This window comes from Doryrhamphus excisus, linkage group LG7, assembly GCF_037039965.1.
Source record: "Doryrhamphus excisus strain RoL-2023G ecotype Guam linkage group LG7, RoL_Dexc_Guam_v1.1, whole genome shotgun sequence".
In the NCBI taxonomy this organism is placed as follows: Eukaryota; Metazoa; Chordata; class Actinopteri; order Syngnathiformes; family Syngnathidae; genus Doryrhamphus; species Doryrhamphus excisus.
The window spans coordinates 13,442,067-13,462,004 of NC_136363.1; the positions used below are offsets into that span (position 1 = coordinate 13,442,067).

The window sequence follows — 19,938 nt, forward strand, 5'->3', positions numbered from 1 at the left end:
CGTGGGGGGGATGATTGAGAGGAGGGGGCGGCTGGGAGGGAGGGAGGGAGACAGATGGGTTGTGCAGGAGGAGGAGGACCAGAAGATGCTGGTCCATCTCTCGGGTCGCCTTATTGGGCAGCTGTGGCTGAGTGGTCAAACCGGGGGCGACACATCATTCTCCATCCAGGCTGAAATGTCCGCCTGTAGTCCCCTCGGTCCATTCAGACCTGGTGCTGAAAAGTAAGGAAGGTCTTAACTGGAGGAGGCCAAGCAGCCCTATTAACACCTCATTAGTGGTCATGATTGACTCCGGCTAGTAGCTGGTCTTTGGCGGCGTAGACGCGTGAATGTCAGCACCAACGCTCACAGCCACGGGGAACGCATCCTGTACAACTTCTCCAATCATTCCTTTTTGCCACAACGCCCTAATGACCATCTCTCGCAATCGTTTCCACGGCGACGCTAATCACTCAAGACGCTCCTCCTGCTATCAAGCTGGAAAAAAGTGAAATGAGCAGCATCCATTACTCCTCTAATGATGGCCGCCTCGCTCAAAAAACTTTTAGACTCCATAAAAATTAGATAACAAGGAAAGAATTGACTTAATAGCGAGGATAATTCCGCCTCGGAATGAGTCTCTACTGCAAACAAACTAGTAAAAAAAAAAAGGACAGTAATTAGTTGTGTTTTAGTGTTGCTGCGGAGAGTCTTCACCGAAATGCTCCCTTCGCCGACCGCCCGTATTCCAGTTTATCTTCATACTCAGCCTCAAGAAACACACGGCAGGGTCATCCATCACTGGGGCGCCTCCCGGTGATTGGGTGTCAGGTTGGGTTGGTGTTACCACCTGTTGACCTATTGATTGTGGACGTGTCAGGATCTATCAGACACGTGTTTAGTGCCGAGCACGTGTTTAGTGCCGAGGGCGCGCACACACACGTACACACAGTCTTAGCTCGAAACGTTGGTTTTGACCCCTGTTGTCTAAAAAACTGCCCTATTTGCTTCACGTTTGAATGGAGTCTTGAGCTTTGAATTTTGTGTTTTCGTGACATCATGAATGAAAAACCTCAGTCCCCAGACTTTGCTACACATATGAAAGTAAAGCCTGGGATACAGGGATACATTGTGAGGTCCCCATCCCTGTGGACAAGATACCTAGCTGGATGAGGCCGCCCCGTGTGTATGCCCACCGGGCTTCGCTACACATCTTAAAACACAATCTGGATGGAATCAATCATTCATTCATTCATTCATTTTCTACCGCTTATCCTCACAAGGGCCGCAGGGGTGCTGGAGCCTATCCCAGCTGTCTTGGGGCGAGAGGCGGGGTCCACCCTGGACTGGTGGCCAGCCAATCACAGGGCACATATAGACAAACAACCATTCACACTCACATTCATACCTATGGACAATTTGGAGTGGCTAATTAACCTAGCATGTTTTTGGAATGTGGGAGGAAACCGGAGTACCTGGAGAAAACCCACGCATGCACGGGGAGAACATGCAAACTCCACACAGAGATGGCCGTGGGTGGAATTGAACTTGTGTCTCCTAGCTGTGAGGTCTGCGCACTCGACCGCCGTGCAGGCCTTGGTGGAATCCAAATCAATATTTGCCATGAAAAATAATAATGAGCATTTTCGACGTAAATAGAAAAATACCCCCCCCCCAGCTTTGCACACGCCAAACACTGTACTACAGAAGAAGACCTCAACATGATTGAATCCTTCATATGTTATTAAGTATCGTTCACCGATGTGTGGTCTTGGTTCAGGTCCGGGCTTGGGTCAAGGCTGAGCATCTCCATGTGACCGAATGGCTGATGGAACCCTGACACTACAGAGAGGCACGGAAGACAAGAGTAGAAAGTGTGCGTATTGATCATCTCACAAGGGCCACATTCATTTACTCGGCTGTGTTCAATGTCACATATAGCATCTGATCTTCTTCTGGAAATCTCTCTCTCATGTTGTGTCTCTTAATGGATATTGATTTTGTTTTCGGGACATACTGTAGCTTTGTCTCCGTCATCTCGCTCCGCACTCTCTCCATCACGACCTCTGAGGTGAAGCCATCTTCACCAGATGGCACTCGTCTCCGTGCAAGCGTGTGCGTGTCACACTGCGCCACAGCCCCCCCCCCCCATGGCGGCGATGTCAGACACGTAACGATTTCCTATTGGCTGCCTGCCCCTCCCCTGGCTCAACGACCCATTATTGATCTGGTCAATTAGCATTCACGCCTTTAATTAATACTGAAGCAGCCGCAGCTGCACACAACTAGTCATAATCGATGCGAAGGTGTTTAGGGGGGTGGGCAGGGGCAGGGTTTGTCCATCATGGTCATGGTCGTCGTCATGGTCGTCGTGTAGCCCACGTTTAGGAATAACAACGAGCTTCAAGCTGCGTTTTATCTGCACATGCACGGGTCTAACCTTTCAGACCAACATTGTCGTCATGATTAAAAGCTGACACCAGTAAACAGCTGCCCCACCCCCACCCGCCCATGACACCCCCCCCATGCTCTGATCTGCTTTGATAGCGCTGATTACTGCAGAAAGAAGGAGTCAGTCCTTTAAACCCGCAGACCTTTAAAGGGCAAGGAGCCATATCTGGCCATGGACGCTTTGCTGCGAAGCGGCAGAACCGTGTGACCCTTCTCCCTGACAATTGGCGACCAAAGGTCACCATAATAGGAAATTAAATATAATGGCAGAAAATTTGATTAGATCGAGATTAGCCTCAATTTTGTTGTCATTGGTCCACACCGCCAATGACATGCACTTCCTTTCAGGGGCAACACCAAACAATTATTATTATTATTATAACATTATTAGCAGTAGATTTAATTGTACATAGTCATACAGTGTTGACAATTTGTTAAAAGATAAACGAGCAGTTAATATGTTAATATGTTGTATGTATGTGTTATCATTAAAATGGTTACTTTTTCAATTATTAGTATTACATTAAAAAGTTCTTAAAAGACCTATATATGTTTTAAAAAATGACATTGAAATATATATGTTGCTAAACTTTTTTTAAATAATACAGAATGATGATAATATTTCACTAATAACTTCCTGGGAAAATGAACGTATGAATGGATGCCTCCAGTCATACACACATGCAGTATGTACTCCGGATTTATGCAAAAAGCTTCACTGAACGCAGCACTGAGCTGCGTCCAGCCACGCACTCAGGCATGCACGCACACGTACGCACGTCCGTCCACACGCAGGCGCCGCCATGTGCTGCAGCACACATGCAGAGCAGCAGAGTGGAGGTGAAGGACCTCTAATTGGCCCCGGCGCTGTGGATGAGTGTGCAGTCAGACAGCTGTCATTATCCGCTCGTTCCATTACGGGCAAGGAAATTGCACGGCCGGAAGAGGAAAACACAACATAAGTAACGTAAAGTCGGCTAACAGACACACGCTCAGGTAATTGTGTCTGCGGCAAAATGACAGACGTCACTCACATGTTTCAACCTTTTGGGACCTTCAACTGCAAAAGCGACCACATGGGAAATTAATTTGCATAGCGGTGATCAGCGGTACAGAAAATGGATGGATGGATGGATGGATGGACAGAGACGGATGGAAGGACGGGGGAATGGATGTTGGATGGATGGATAGATGGATGGAGGAATGGATGATGGATGGACAGACAGATGGACGGATGGATGGATGGATGGACGGACAGATGGATGGATGGAGCAATGGATGGACGGACAGATGGATGGACGGACTGAGACAGATGGATGGATGGATGGATGGACAGAGACGGATGGAAGGACGGGGGAATGGATGTTGGATGGATGGATAGATGGATGGAGGAATGGATGATGGATGGACAGACAGATGGACGGATGGATGGATGGACGGACAGATGGATGGATGGAGCAATGGATGGACGGACAGATGGATGGACGGACTGAGACAGATGGATGGACGGATGGATGGACAGATGGATGGACAGAGGAATGTATGATGGATGGACAGATGAATGGATGGACGGAGGCGGATGGATGGATGGATGGATGGACGGACGGACAGACAAAGACAGATGGATGGATGGATGGATGGATGGACGGACAGATGGATGGACGGAGGAATGGATGATGGATGGACAGACGGAGGGATAGATGGATGGATGGAGACGGATGGATGGATGGACGGATAAATGGATGGACAGAGGAATGGATGATGGATGGACGGACAGATGGATGAATGGAGGAATGGATGATGGATGGACAGACGGATGGATGGATGAACGAACAGATGGATGGACGGAGGAATGGATGATGGATGGACGGACGGACGGATGGAGGAATGGATGATGGATGGACGGACGGATGGATGGGCGGAGGAATGGATGATGGATGGACGGACGGATGCATGGATGGATGGAGGAATGGATGATGGATGGATGGATGGATGGATGGACGGACGGCTGGATGGGCGGAGGAATGGATGATGGATGGACGGACGGATGCATGATACAAACACACTCTTGTGTTTGGATGATTGGTTGGTCGGTCTTCTTTATCTACTTTTCTAATTCTAACTTGTTTTGACGACATGAGATCATTGGCTGCATCCATGATTTCATATCATGACATTACACCTTGTCATATTTACCTATTTATTTATGATCTTATTTATGCTAATGCTGTCAAAGTTCCTTAAATATGATTGAAATAAGATAAAGTATAAAGGTTTTGTACTATTAGGTTCTTGGATATGGTATATGGTATATTATGGTACATATATGACACGTATATGACACATTCCAGATTGATCATATGTATTGACTATGTACTTCTATACAATTTATTTCCTTGGATTTTTTTAGCATTCCGCATGATGAGATGTTACTGTTAATGGTTATGGCTCAAATTGTTCCAAAAACCCATCCATCCGTTTTGGATGCCGCCTGCCCTCACGAGGCTGGAGCCTATCCTAGCTGCGTTTGGGCGAGACTAAATGACAATAAAGTAGGTCACATTTCCACTTGCATAAGTGAAGGTGTTCCAAAAGGAGGAGGAGGAGGAAGCAAATCCCTGCTGATCCAAATGAAGACTTTTGTTTGGCCCCAAGGCTACCAAAGCAGATAGAGGGTGTTCATATACCTCATATACCGTATACCATATACCTGTATACCTGTATAAATGTACGCATTTTTGTAAGAAATGAGTTCTGCTGGAGCGAACGGCGGCTTGTTGACAAAGGACGGCGTGTCGCCTCAAGTTGCTTCCCAAACGTCTTTAGTCGATCCTGTGACTACCAATAACGGGAGGTGCTGCCTCACTGTGGGTGGGAAGGTGCATTTCCACTGAGTTTGGAATAAAACCCTTTTGCGCTCTCGTCGCTCCGAGTCCTTAATATGTGCTCTCCACGGAGTCCTTAATGGTTGATCTCCACGGAGTCGTTCGTGTTGGATCTCCAGTAGCGTTAGCAATACTCCGCCTCACGTGGCTCCAACCTGATCTGCCTTTGCTGCCGTGTGACGTTGCTGATTGTTCTCCCTCTTTCCTGCTCTTAACGCCTCCATAAATAAGGATAATTGCATGTAATTACACCATCGCCGAGGCAGCCAATCAAAAGTGGTTTGGGAGCGGGAGGTTTATTGGAAATGTTCATCACTGTCCTCGCTTTCCTGAGGTGTAAACAAACCTTTGGCCCAAATGCTGCACCAACCTTGGAGCCGACAATAAAGCTTCCTGTTTGGGGATGACGACAAACACAGCATGAAAAGGGAGGACTGCTTTAAGCGTTACGCACTAAACGTACAAGCACTAAACGTACCAGCACTAAACGTACCAGCACTAAACGTACCAGCACTAAACGTACCAGCACTAAACGTATAAACGTACCAGCACTAAACGTATAAACGTACCAGCACTAAACGTATAAACGTACCAGCACTAAACATACCAACACTAAACATACCAGCACTAAACGTACTAAATGTACCAGCACTAAACGTACTAAACGTACCAGCACTAAATGTATAAACGTACCAGCACTAAACGTACTAAACGTACCAGCACTAAACGTACGAGCTAACATTCGACAGACTGGATGGTAGAGCCTGAAACTTTGGATGCTTTTACTAGGGACCTGTGTACTATGGACGCGTTTACTATGGAAGCGTGTACTATGGAAGCATATACTATGGACGCATTTACTTTGGAAGTGTGTACTATGGAAGCATGTACTATATAGCATGTACTATGGAAACGTGCACTATGGAAACATGCACTATGTAAGCGTGTACTATGTAAGCGTGTACTATAGAAGCGTGTACTATGGAAACGTGTACTATGGAAACGTGTACTATGTAAGCGTGTACTATGTAAGCGTGTACTATGGAAACGTGTACTATGGAAACGTGTACTCTGTAAGCGTGTACTATGGAAACATGTACTATGGAAACGTGTACTCTGTAAGCGTGTACTATGGAAACATGTACTATGGAAGCGTAGACCCTTGAGGCAAAGGTTCTTACATTTGTCTTGTTTTCATGCATCGTCCTTTCAACATTTCCTTTCTATTTTAGGGATCGATCTTTGGGGTTTTGGTCTTATGGTGCTCACGGAGGTCCAGGGAATGTCCAGGTCATTTGCATGTCTGCTCAGACACGTGAAGAATTCCAGAGAACTTTGGTAAGAATGTTTTCAGATAGGAAACAAGAATACTGCTTCCATTTGGCTCCCCTGGTAATAAGATTAGGAATCAATCATTTAAGTTTGTTGGTTTAAAGCTTCAATAAAGTCTTCCCTTGTTAAACGCAGCTTACATTCCTCAACTTTTTGATATCAAATGTATTTTTATATCCTCCTTCGCCGCCCACTGTGGATGAAACTAGTCCATCATCCTTTTGTTCAACGTCTTCCCAGCGTGATCGTCTTTAATGACGGGCTTTGCAGCTTTGGAAAGGCTTTTTTTGTCCAGGAATTTGTCACATTGTCAAATGGCAGATCACTCATGGCCAGATTCATCTTCTCATATTAAAAGCCACACACTAAAAAGTCCATTATCATTATCCGTGTGTGTGTGTGTGTGTGTGTGTGTGTGTTGAGCTGCAGTTGTTGGCATTTGAAGAATTTGCTTTTGAGCATGTTTGAATGACATTTATTAAACGTGATGGGAAGGAGACGTACTTCCGCCCGTCAATATCACTGATATATCACAAATATTACACTTGAATGCATGAAATGTCAAAAAAAACAACAAAGTTTGGCAGAGTGAGCAAGTTGCCCAAAGTTCCGCAACAATCAGCGTTCATTGTGATGCAAAATAGGTGTGATGAAACATTCCTTTCATGTCCCAACTTAGGAGTATCCTTTCATGGTTTCCATGGACTTTGTCAACAACTCCAAATAACTCCCAATAATAACACTTGTATCCCATGGAAGTTTTTATTGGCTCTCACCTCTTTTTCTCTTTAATTTAACAGTGAGACTTCTTGACTTTATATTTCATGTGATGCCATTTACATTCTTGTTGGGCCCCTTCAGGTGTCCTGCACCTCTGGGAAAAGTCTCAACCTAAAAACCATCAAGCTGAATTACAATTAGCTACTAGTGATGCATTTGAGGGTAACGATATTCGACTGCGGTAGAAAATACATTTATCCTGCCTGACCAGTGAGAGTAATATACTTTCACAAGCTTTTCTTTAATTTTTTTTTTTTTTTTGGGGGGGGGGGTGAATGAAGATCCTCAGCTCTCATTTGAATATTCTTTTAAATCTGATAGATTTCACAGAAAAATGCCTTCAAATGGATTTTGGCGGAATTCATCCATCTGGCATAGTAAATGGATCTTTCAGACTTTCTTGTAACGTTTTTCTGTAAGAAAATAATAAAGTCGACTCATCTTTTATCCAAGTTGGTGCTGACGGAGGTGCAAAAAAAAAAAAAAAAACTTTTTCCGCGCCTCCGAGTGGTGTAGCGTCATCCGTCTTGCTAAAAAGTGGGAAAGCACAGCCACGTTCTCGCTTGGCTTTCTTTTTCCAAGCACTCCGTCTCGTGCTGCTAATGTAATTGCTCATCCAGGGAGGAATAACGTCCAGGTAAATGCTTGTGTGAGTGTGTGTGGTGGGAGGATGACTGCATCCTGGCCTTCTTGTGTGTGTGTGTGTGTGTGAGACGGATGCAGATCGTCCTACAGATGGGCCATAAAAGCAGCAGCTTGTAATGAAGCAACTGAGACCGGAATCATGGTTATGGTGGACCAGAGGCGGGCGGAGGAGAGAGGAGAGACCGAGATGGAAAGATGAAGGGAGTAATTAGGGAGGAAGAAGAGGTGAGGATAAATAATTGAGGGCGAGAGGCAGTAAACTAGCGACGAGAGTCTGGCGGGGCTGCTGGCGACCGAATAAAACGTTGTAATCAAAGTATGAAATGTCCGCAGTAAACTTGGGGAGCGGTTAAAAAGGAAGGCCGGACAGAAGCCGGAATGGCAGGGAGAGGATAAAAAAATGAAAATATGGCACAAAAAGGAGACATTTGTATTTTTGATACAAATATTAGCCCAAACTTATTTGTGTCTACTGTCACTGTGACTTCAGTTGTCACAAAGTATATCGACTGCTAGCATGTTATTATGATTATTTATATATATTTATACGTATAGTTATATTTATTTATTATGAATATTTTTCTTTTTTACAGAGGTACCTTGGCATACGAGTGTCCCAACTTATGTGTGTGTTTTTTACGCTGATTTTTTGTTTGAACTGCAAGATAACATTTGGATTAGGAGCTGCTAGTGACCGGCAGGCATAGCCGAGGACAGCTATTTGGGAGCTTGTGTGAATGTGACCATAACTGAAGATGAAAATGGATCTAAATAGCATTAGCAGCGCTAGCATTAGCATTACAATTAGCATTAGCATTAGCATTAGCAGTGTTCTAGCTAGTCACCAGGAATAGACAGCAAAACGTACATTTCAAAGTAATGTGTTTAATTAGAACAACATCTAATTAAAATCACTAAATGAGCAAAACTGGAAAATGGATGCAAATGTTTATTAATTTAGCGGCTAGCTAGGTTAGCGAAACAAAATGATGAAACTTTCAGCTCCCTTCTGGTGGTTAAATAGTTTGTATAATTATTAGAACACTTTCATTTTTCTATCCACGTTCCTCATTTGAGATTTTTATTGTTTTTACAGTGACTACATGATTTTAGGCTTGTAAAAATGCTAAGAGTTATCTTCCCATTACACCACATCATTAAGTTTTATTGATTTTCTCCTTTTTAAAGTTTGTATAGAAATGTTATCAATGACTTTCCTTTTACTCCTTTGTCGTTAAAGTTAAAATGTACTTTTTTATCTTGAATATTAACAGTGCTTGACTTTATTTTACACCTGTATGACAGTTAATCGCGTTAAAATGTATAATTAATTAGTTAAATGGTGTTATGACGGAGACCAACCGGCTGTGGAACTTTTTAGCATCACTCCCACTTAGGGGATGCTTCGTCTCCTTGCAACCTTTCCTCAAGCTTCCCTGACGCCAGCTTTGAGGCGTAATGAACACGGCTGCCTCTAGGGGTCGCCTGAGAGTGTTTTTCCTCTTTCTTTCCTCTTTGCCGCCACCTCAGATGCGTGGCGTCTTTTGACTTGTCCTCACAGAAAGTGACAGTGAGCGAGCTGACAGTGAGCGGAGAAGGCCCGTGCAAGGTTAATGGCGCTAAGTGATGTATGAATCATTAAGCGGCACGCCATGTACACATTAGGGCCCGAGGAGACACCCTCGGTCGTGTCTCTGGAGGAGTCTGCTGATGCAGACTTGACTAAAAACTACGTGTGAGGATGTGCTAACGGCGTTAGCACATGTGTTGCTTGGCTAGCTTCGGTATGAGCGTGTCAATCCGTGCGGGCATCTAATAGCCGCGCTTACTGCAGTGTGACTTATTAAAGGGAAGGCCACAACAACAAGCCCCCCGCCCCCGGAAAGCAGAGTGACAAATACGTGGAAACACGCCGGCGCAAATGCAAGGTGCTATTTTGGTGTATGAATACGCTCTTGTTTCCTGCACGTCACGCCTCCTTTCACTCACAGGCGGAAGCCAAAATGGAAGAATGACGCAACAGCAACGCCCTTTCTCGAATTCCAAGAGTCTCACTTTCTTTCCACAAATCCTCCATCCATCCATCGTTAATATGGCTACCCATCATTCCTCCATCCCTTCCATGAATCATCCATCCGTCCGTCAGCGCTCCTCCAAGAGACTGTCATGTGACCAGAAGGTGTCAGGTGACAGCCCTGCATTGTAAATCTATCCATCATTTTCATCTGGAAGGAGCAGAATGAAGTCGATACACCATCAAAGTCCTTCCTGCGCCTGCTGCTGCATTTTAACTCCACGGCCAAGATGTCACACCCTTTCCTGGCTTTTTGGGGACATTTTTATCCTGCTTACACAAATTGGATTTTTGTCATTTTCTGGTCCAAAGTGAGCCATCATCATCATCATCATCATCATCATCACGGTACCTCCAGGGCTGATCCATGTCATGTAATGATGCACCGTGTAGACGGCGCTCCATATACGTATAAGTCACATTTGATCCCATGCCTGCATTGGATGCCTTCCCATGGGGTTGCTGGTATATCCATGGAACACCAGGCCCACGTGCACTTTCAGTATGGACACACACTTTTCTCCCCAGGGATGATGCTGACATCCTTCTCATTTGAAATGCATGACCCGGACTGCCACAGTCGCATATGTGCTGCAGTGTGCGGGTGCGTTGCATGCTGCGTGGCCGACATGCAGAAAGATGAAAGAAATCCCGTACCTATGGAGGCTGTGGAATAGTCAAAAACAACCCCACCCGCGCTAAAACTGCAAGGTGACATATGATCGTCAGCGCCGCAGTAACCTGTGCTAGACCCGAGCTGAAGTCTGCGGGGAACAGAAGCTGCGACGGTGACAAAAAGTCAGCCTCTTGCTTGTGGCAGATCACATGATCATGTATCCTCCAAAAAACACTCCAGCATGCTGTTCGAGTGGAAAGCCTAGCGAGCGCTACCCAAAAACGAGCCAAACTCCACCTGTCGTAGCAACGTAGGCATGCTTGACAGATAAAGTCAATGACTTTGGTTTGTGCGTGCACGTTGAAAGAGACGGGCTTGGGCCTCACCTTGAGGTGTCACATGATCGATGCAATCACCACCTTGCAAAATCTAAACAGAATAACTCAAACTGTCACGCTTCGGCATGTCTGTGTTGCGGTGCGACCCCAGGATGCAGAGAGCAGGACCGAATGCAGGTAAAAATATTTATTTTTGCAATAATTGCGGCAGCAGGAAAAAGGCAACTCAGGTAGCAGAAGGACAAATGATAATGATCCCACGAAGGGAGAAGCGCACACCTGAACTAAATAGAGTACAAATTAGGGACAGGTGTGGGTGACTATGGCAACTAAGGCAGACGGGGCAAAAGAGGAAGTCCAATACAAAAAGAGTTCAAAACGGAAACCAAAGTCCAAGAAGGTAACTCAAACCCAAACTGTCACTTGGGAACCCACACAGGGCGTGACAGTACACCCCCCTCAAGGACGGATCCCAGACGTCCAAAACAGTTCTCAGTCAAAGAGGAATGGGTGGTGGGGGGACCGGAGGTGGGTCGCCGACGGGACCCTTCTGGGGGCCGGCCGGGGCGGCAGGCCCGGCAGAGCCAGCAAGACCCCTCCACATGATGGAGGGAATGGTTGGGTCGGTAAAGACCCTCCGGGGGCGCCCTCGACCAAGCGAGAGGTAGGCATCCTCAGGGGGGCGCCCTGGGTGCAGAACCTGGGCCCCGGCAGAGAGTCTAGAGGTAGGCGGCGTCCGGCCCTGACACGGAGACGGTGAAGCAGCGGGCGTCCGGCCCTGACGCGGAGACGCCGAAGAAGCGGGCGTCCGGCCCTGACGCGGAGACGCCGAAGAAGCGGGCGTCCGGCCCTGACGCGGAGAAGGCGAAGAAGCGGGCGTCCGGCCCTGACGCGGAGAAGGCGAAGAAGCGGGCGTCGTCCATGCCAGAGCCTGTCCATCTGCTCCAGCAAGCCCTGCTGCTCGTCCTGCAGGTCGAGTGGGCTGTGCTTCCTCACTCCCCCAGCAGGTGGCGCCATCCTCCCCTTCCATCGGCGGGCTGGGCTGTGCCTCCACCATAGCCCAGCAGATGGTACTAGCCCCCCCTCTCGAAGGCGGATCCCAGACGCCGTCATCAAAGGAAGCCGAAACCAGGGAAGGGAGGAGGGAGGCTTGGAGGAGGGTCACTGGCTCCTCCAGGTCAACAGTCCCAGCCGCAGCCACTTCCTTGGGCTTGAAGCTGCGCGGCTTGGGCACGGGCGGGATCCGGGACGCCACGCAGCTTGGCACGGGAGCCGGGTCTTGGGAACCCCAGGGGCTGTGCGGCTTGGGCACAAGCGGAAAAATGAGACGCCACGCAGCTTGGCGCGGGAGCCGGGTCTTGAGAACACCTGGGGCGAGGCTTAGGGACTGGAGGAATCTGTGGAGTCACGCAGCTTGGCATGAGAGCCGGGGTTTGAGGAACCTTAAAGCTGCGTGGCTTGGGGACCGGAGGAATCTGAGAGGCCACGCAGCTTGGCACGGGAGCCGGGTCTTGGAAACCCCAGGGGCTGCGTGGCTTGGGAACTGGAGGAATCTGAGAGGCCACGCAGCTTGGCACGGGAGCCGGGTCTTGGAAACCCCTGGGGCTGCGTGGCTTAGGCACTGGAGGAATCTGAGAGGCCACGCAGCTTGGCACGGGAGCCGGGTCTTGGAAACACCTGGGGCTGCGTGGCTTGGGCACTGGAGGAATCTGAGAGGCCACGCAGCTTGGCACGGGAGCCGGGTCTTGGAAACCCCAGGGGCTGCGTGGCTTGGGAACTAGAGGAATCTGAGAGGCCACGCAGCTTGGCATGGGAGCCGGGTCTTGGAAACCCCTGGGGCTGCGTGGCTTAGGCACTGGAGGAATCCGGGACGCCTCGCCGCTTGGCACGTGAGCCGTCGGTGGGTGCACGACCGGCTGCGACTCAGCAACAGCAAAAGGATACAGCTGTGCCGTGGCGTGACATGGCGAGGCGGAAGAGGGCGGCCACACCTCTTGACGATGTGCCGTGCATTGGCGACGCCGCCGCGTCGGAGGGTGTGCTGCGTGTGAAGCCAGGGGCACTAGCGTGCAGTCCGGCCCCCATACCATGGTCTCCAGCTCCTTCGGCGTGTGCCAGGTCCACTCGTCGAACTCGAGGTTCGTCGAAACCAGCAGAGTAGGAGGGCGGGGGTACCTTGGCTCGGCATGGAGAGGAGGACGAGCAGGGCTTCTCCTTCCGGCGCCGCGGCTTGCGTCGGCGTCGCGGACGGTCTGGAGTGTTGTTGGTGGGTCCGGGAAAAAACCACGCCATTGAGACGAGCGTGTCGTCCGGCCCGCGCACCATGTCCTCCAGTTCCCATGGCGGTCTCGCCATTTCCTCGTCTTCCATGGCTTTGAACAGCTGCCAGGTCCAGAAGGCATTCTCTGCGAGGTCGTCATCTTTTGGTGGGATCATTCTGTCACGCTTCGGCATGTCTGTGTTGCGGTGCGACCCCAGGATGCAGAGAGCAGGACCGAATGCAGGTAAAAATATTTATTTTTGCAATAATTGCGGCAGCAGGAAAAAGGCAACTCAGGTAGCAGAAGGACAAATGATAATGATCCCACGAAGGGATAAGCGCACACCTGAACTAAATAGAGTACAAATTAGGGACAGGTGTGGGTGACCATGGCAACTAAGGCGGACGGGGCAAAAGAGGAAGTCCAATACAAAAAGAGTTCAAAACGGAAACCAAAGTCCAAGAAGGTAACTCAAACCCAAACTGTCACTTGGGAACCCACACAGGGCGTGACACAAACAAATGCAAAAAAGTCAAGGAAGTTGCGGTACGGCTGGAAACGGGGACATGGAAGGCCGCTCAACATTTCAACGCATAACATTCCATATTCCAGCCTTGGGGAAGGTCTGTGCTCCATGGGTGTTCTTAAATGTAAAAATATGATAGCTAGCTTGAACATTGTTTTTGTTTTTACAAAGAAAAAGCAATGAAAGCGTCAGAGGTGATATAAAATGACACTAGGGCAACTTCAGGATTGTTTTGTTATCTGGCACAGCCAGATCCAAATGTATGACTGTGGTGATAAACATAATAACCATAACATTGTTGCTGGTTATAACTCTTATGGACTTAATTTTGACAAAAAGGCAGTCAATTATTTCAAAGAAACACAGAGACACCATTTTGGATTCCAACAATGGACTCATTGTGTCGTAACACCATGAAAAAATCCAATGAAGGTGCGGCGAGCTCAATTAGCCTCTCCTGTTAAGGTCAGCATCTCCTTCCTGCGATGCTATTGGCCAACCTGGACGCAGTTGGACGCTGTTGGAAGAAGCTGACAAAAGCAGACAGAAGGCGTCTTTGGAGGAAAGATCAGATGCCGCGGATGCACATAGCAACGCTAATCGCAACGGAGGACCCGTCTCCATCAGGACCCAATAACCAAGGTCGTTAAAGGACGGATGCAAACTCGGGCTCAGATTTTGGGGATTCACATTCTAAATATATAATTCAACAATAAAACTAAACAATCCGCAGAAATGGCCAAATCAACAGTAATTCTCCAAGAATAAATAAAACATTAAGAGCAAAAGTTGTAAATTCATGAGTTTAACGTCATAATATTCGAAGGAAAATGGCATCATTTTAATAGCATCAAAATTAAGAAATGAAGAAACAAGACTTCATAGTTTGAAGTCGGAATATTATGGAAAGCTAACAAAAATGTTTGGAAAATTAGTTTGCAAAAAAATGATGTTACAAGAATAAAGTAAAAATATTATTAAAAAAAAGTCATAATTACAAGAATCTTTTCACAAAGAAAAAAAACAGCAGAAATGAAAATGGTCATTTTAGAAGAGAAAAGGCAAAATATGTATGAAGAGAAAAATGGCACTTATGAAAGAATAACGATTAATAACTAAAACAAATAAATGAATAACTAAAATTAACGTCATTTCATTAGCAGAGCTGAAATGCGAAATAATTAGATTTTTTTTAACGTGTTGTGAAGAAAAAAGAAATACTAAAGCAAAACAGGGAAAAAAGAGCAGTGTTGAAAATGCTTTTTTTTCATTTTGGCCTAAATGAAGCATTTTCCAGCAATCCTGCATTGAAAGACACTGTGATAGGTAGTATTCTACACTTGTCACTAGGTGGCAGTAATGCTACACTGATGAGATAATAGCCATCGCAGGAAGTACCCTACAGAAATGGGAAGTCAAAAAACAACTCTCCAACGAGTGATGAGTGCGAGCGTCTATAGAATGACTTCTTTATGTCTTATTTTCTCTTACGTCTACTGTACTGGCTAATATGAGTGTTTAGGTGACTATAGGGTTGTTATTCCATGTCTAGGGGTTACTAATAATGTTAGTAACCCCTAGAAGGTTTTCTATGCGGTGACCACCAAAATAAACCATTTATAAATAAGGACTCCTTTGCGGATATTCACTTATCACAGTCAGGCCGGGAAACTATTTCATTGAAAACAACAAATAAGCTCGTTGGGGTAGGTTCCAGCCCTGGGACCCTGAACTGAAAATAACTTGAAGTTGCATTTTGCAGCTTCATTTCTGCATAAAGGAAATCAAACCAGATAAAAATAGCATCCCAATCTGTTCCGCATGAGGCCCGTCCATAAAAAATGAAGCGGCATCGCTTGGGAATGCGGTCAAAGAGCAGGTAGGAGGTCCGTATCCGATATCAGTGTAGGTTGATCAGAGGGCGCATCTATTCCGAGCGCATCAAGCTGGGAGGAAACCCTGCGGCGGAGCCGGGACGCACCTGAGGGCTTCGGCATCCCAACTGGTCTGGGAACGCCTCGGGCACGGTCCTCAGGAGACTGGGAGTGGAGATGAGTCCTGGATGGCGTCTTTGCGGGTTGCCGTTGATGGATTTTTGAGGGGATGATGAATCCATCATTTCTACTTTGATGCCGTTGTGGGATATCTACCTGCTCTTGTTCCGCGAAGGCTGTCAGACCATGACTAATTGATAGAGCGCACGTGTACGCGCACGTGCACGTACAGTACAGCAGCGCCATCTTTGACTGAGCATCATGTCACGGGCGCTTTCATACTGCGCTGATGAGCCACAATGACGGATCATCACACACACACATTCTTTGTTTCCTCTTAATTCGCCTCGTTCAACTCCCTCCCTCCATTTAGTGTCACTGGCTGGCCACTTCATTAGGTACACTCCTGCAGTCTACTTCGACATTACCAGAGCGGCAGATGTTGGGTGGGGAAAAAGCAAAGTACGTCCCACAGCTGTTTTTTGTTTGTTTGTTTTTATCAGCATGAAACATTCTAAAAAGTCACTCATTCTTTCTAAGAATAAGAATAAGAATAAAGAGAGAACTTTAAAATGTAAGCGCGATGTGCTGCACACACAACAACGTGTTCCTTTTTTCCCTCCAACATTAACTAATAGCAAAAATGTTCGTTCTTGGTCCCGAATTGTCTCATCAGTGTAGCATTACTGCCACCTAGTGACAAGTGTAGAATACTACCTATCACAGTGTCTTTCAATGCATCTCCTGAATGCCTTGTGCTTTATGCTGGAAAATACTTGACTTAACAGCGGTAATGGTAATGGTTTTATTTCAATTGCATCAGAACATGCATCAGATTACAATTGAGTGCATCCCATAATCAGTTCCCAGTTCCACATGTCCAAAAGGAGTAGGAAGAAGCAAAGCTTATTAAATCCTACCCCTCCATCTGGTACTTTTACAATCAGTAACAGTCATATTAGGAAAGCAGGATGTGAACAAAAGTAATTTAAGTTTTTTTAAAACTTTATTTTATTAAAATTTTTTTATTGTATATATATTTTTCTTTATTTTTTGTCACATACCGAGTATTTATGAATTTATATATTTTGGGAAATCTTGGTGGGCTGTTTGCGCTGTGACTTGTTTTTGCGTGATCAGGCAGCCTTTTCGGTTCTTGTGACAGGACTTTGAGGGCGTGCAGACAAAAACCCGCCATGGTGTGATGGGTGTGGCCTTTAGCTGACAGAGAAACAACACGATGACTTCAAAGGTTTTATGCATGCTCGTTTCCGCTGATAAGTTGATGTCAACTAATGACCACACATACGTAGCGTCTTCGGGACCAAGGACGGCCATTTTTGCTATTAGTTAATATGCGAGGGAAAAAAGGAACACGCTGTTGTGTGTGCAGCACATCGCTGTTACATTTTGAAGTTCTCTCTTTAATCTATATTCTTATTCTTAGAAAGAATGAATGAGTTTTTAAAATGTTTCATGCTGATTAAAAACAAACAAACCAAAAAATAGCATAACTTTTTGGTGGAGAATAATCCAGTTCCAGGCGGAGCCGTGCTTTCCATCAAACATCTACGCCAATCTTCCACGGCCATGTCTTAGCTAGAAACACAATGCACGTGTTGAAAGCTAACATCTGAAACGCATCCAGTCTGGGATCCGGGATAACAGAGGGATTAAAAGCCGCTACAATGACCTGCCAAAACATTCCAAATCCCTGTGGGATCATCACTCCGCATATACAGTATATCCAGTATATACAGTGTGGTCTTCTGGGCACATTATGGGATGTTGCTGATGGCAGCTCGTCAGCCTGGCTGCTCCCAGGATGAATGGCGTACATTGCATACAAGTCAAACAGATGAATGTATAAAACAACAGATGACTCCCCGGGAAGCTCGCTGCGAGCACACACTCGTTAGTCATCCTGACACATCTCAGTAGGGGCAAGCTGGCGCTTACTTAAGGTGCTTTGACTGTAAAGACGCATCAAAGTTTGTTTACTTGACTGTATAGCATGGATTTGCTGGTCATAACAAGTGATGACATGTATTTATTGATGGCATTTTGCAAAAATAATTAAATAGAGTGAGCAAGCGTAAACTCTGTTTAAGTAAACACTGTTCTGCAATTTCAAATATAAATTCTATAAACTGAACAAAAAAGTAGCGGCTTCAGGACTGGAAATGACGATAGACGAACAAAGGATGTGCAATGTGCATCACCACGGCACACGATGGCGTGGTCCAAATGTTCCTCTGCAAACCTCAGGCGACTCGGTGTTGGCGTCATAGTTCTTTGGAAGTGGTCTGTGGGTTGTCTTCCACAGGTCTCACCGTCCTTCCACAGGTCTCACCGTCCGTCCACTACCACTACCACTTGTGCCCCGAACAATAACGGTGTTTGTGGTCTCCCTGACTGTGAAAACTGATGGCGGAAACCATCATGTTGAACAATCTTCATTTTCAGGTCATTGGACTGCTGTGTCGAGGACCCCCACGTTGTCCCAGAAAGCCAACATGCACGTGGCCACCTTAAATATAAAAATTGGATGCCGCCGTCTATGATTTCCGAGGAACCCGTGCTAGCTCGATATTCAAATCAACAAAATCACAGGGGTGCCCGCATTCCTGCACCTGTTTCATTTTGTTTCGATACTTATTATTATACATATAACTTGAACAGCACAACTTGACTTCATCTAATAAAGCTCACTTCACTCTTGGACTGTCACTTTGTCCATCAGGTATGGGGTGTGGCTATGTTCCTTGTGATCCAGGTCTAGGATGATTCAGGCCCGTTGGTCGTTTGGGCTGAAAAATTTTGATCATTTTGATACCATTTTCTTCTTAGGAGAGATTTTGTCGTGCCGCCGTGTTTGCGCCCGCAGCCGGCGTTAACGATCTCATTGAGGACATGAAAGTTTTGTCTAATCTAAATCTAATCTGGAGTCTTTGTAGGGTTACAGGACATGGCGCAGGCCAGTCTAATTTTAGTCCATCATCAGTCCAGCTGTTCCATGTTGTTTACTGCTGCTCTATGGTAAACAATACTTTTTCTTTGAGGTATTTTCTGTGAAAAAGCACAATAGTGTGTTTCAAAAGGCAAAGAAAAGTAAGACATTCTCAGCAAAATGGCTTCAGATGGCTTGGAATAGATCATTTCTCAAGGAAGCACGGAATGGAGGACAGGCACTCAGGACCATGTTCTTGAACATCTCAGACAGACAGTCCTCCATAAGTGGGATCATCTCACAATGCTCCAATTCTGGGTCACACTGGCCCGACTCCCCTCACACACTCCCGTCCTGACAATACAGGACAGTCTTGACAGCCGTCTTTGTTGGAAAGGAATTAAACTGTCACCCACGGCAAGATGAAAACTCAACTCGGAACATGTCAAACTCCTTGAGAACTTTCATCCAGTCCTTCTGAGACACTGGACTCCACAAATAAGATAGAAAGAGAAACCTACACAGTAGAGATTGAAACCCTCCATTCTAGTGGTGGAACTAAAGTTTCAGTGACAATAAAATAAGTTAACTTGGACAACTTGTTGCTGCTTTTTTGTTCTCTCCTCGTCCGTCCCATCTCAAACCACATTATCTTTATCATCATCATCTTGTTATTCTGTCTTTTCTGGCCCCTCTTAAACCATCCTCTACTTGGTGCCGTTGCCTTCTTCTCTGTCCTCTCTTGAACCACATGTGGTTCAGTGACATAAATACATGAGACCATGTCAAGTTCAAAGGGACTTGGTGAACGTCTGAACTGTCGGACCCTGGGTTCTTTCACGGTTCTTTCTGCTGCATCCATTATTCCGCTGCACTGAGATAACTTGCACCTCTGCATGTTCCCCAGCCTTAAAGGAGCACGTCTGCATTGAAATAGATGCATTGCCATTTTCTGACCTTCATAGAGGAGTTTGAAGCCGTGTGCGGAGACGGCGAAGTCGCTCGTCAGCCTCAAAGAGAAGACGTTCCCAGTGCTGGTGACTGGAGGAGGCACCTGGAAGCCTGTGAGCCTGCGGAAGCAAACACATGACAGAACGGGGTCACACA

General features: G+C 46.4%; 1 protein-coding gene across 7 annotated transcripts in view; it reads right to left on the reverse strand.

The window, feature by feature from the left end:
* LOC131101748 (CUB and sushi domain-containing protein 3) overlaps positions 1-19,938 on the reverse strand; it is a 234,036-nt gene that overhangs the window by 147,894 nt on the left and 66,204 nt on the right. For all 7 annotated transcript variants that reach the window (XR_013627730.1, XM_078792151.1, XM_078792149.1 and 4 more), the window contains exon 3: positions 19,789-19,901. Coding sequence is in view for 6 of the 7 variants with exons in the window: in XM_078792151.1 (XP_078648277.1) it covers positions 19,789-19,901 (113 nt within the window). In the remaining variant the exon portion in view is untranslated. The remainder of the gene's footprint in view (positions 1-19,788; positions 19,902-19,938) is intronic.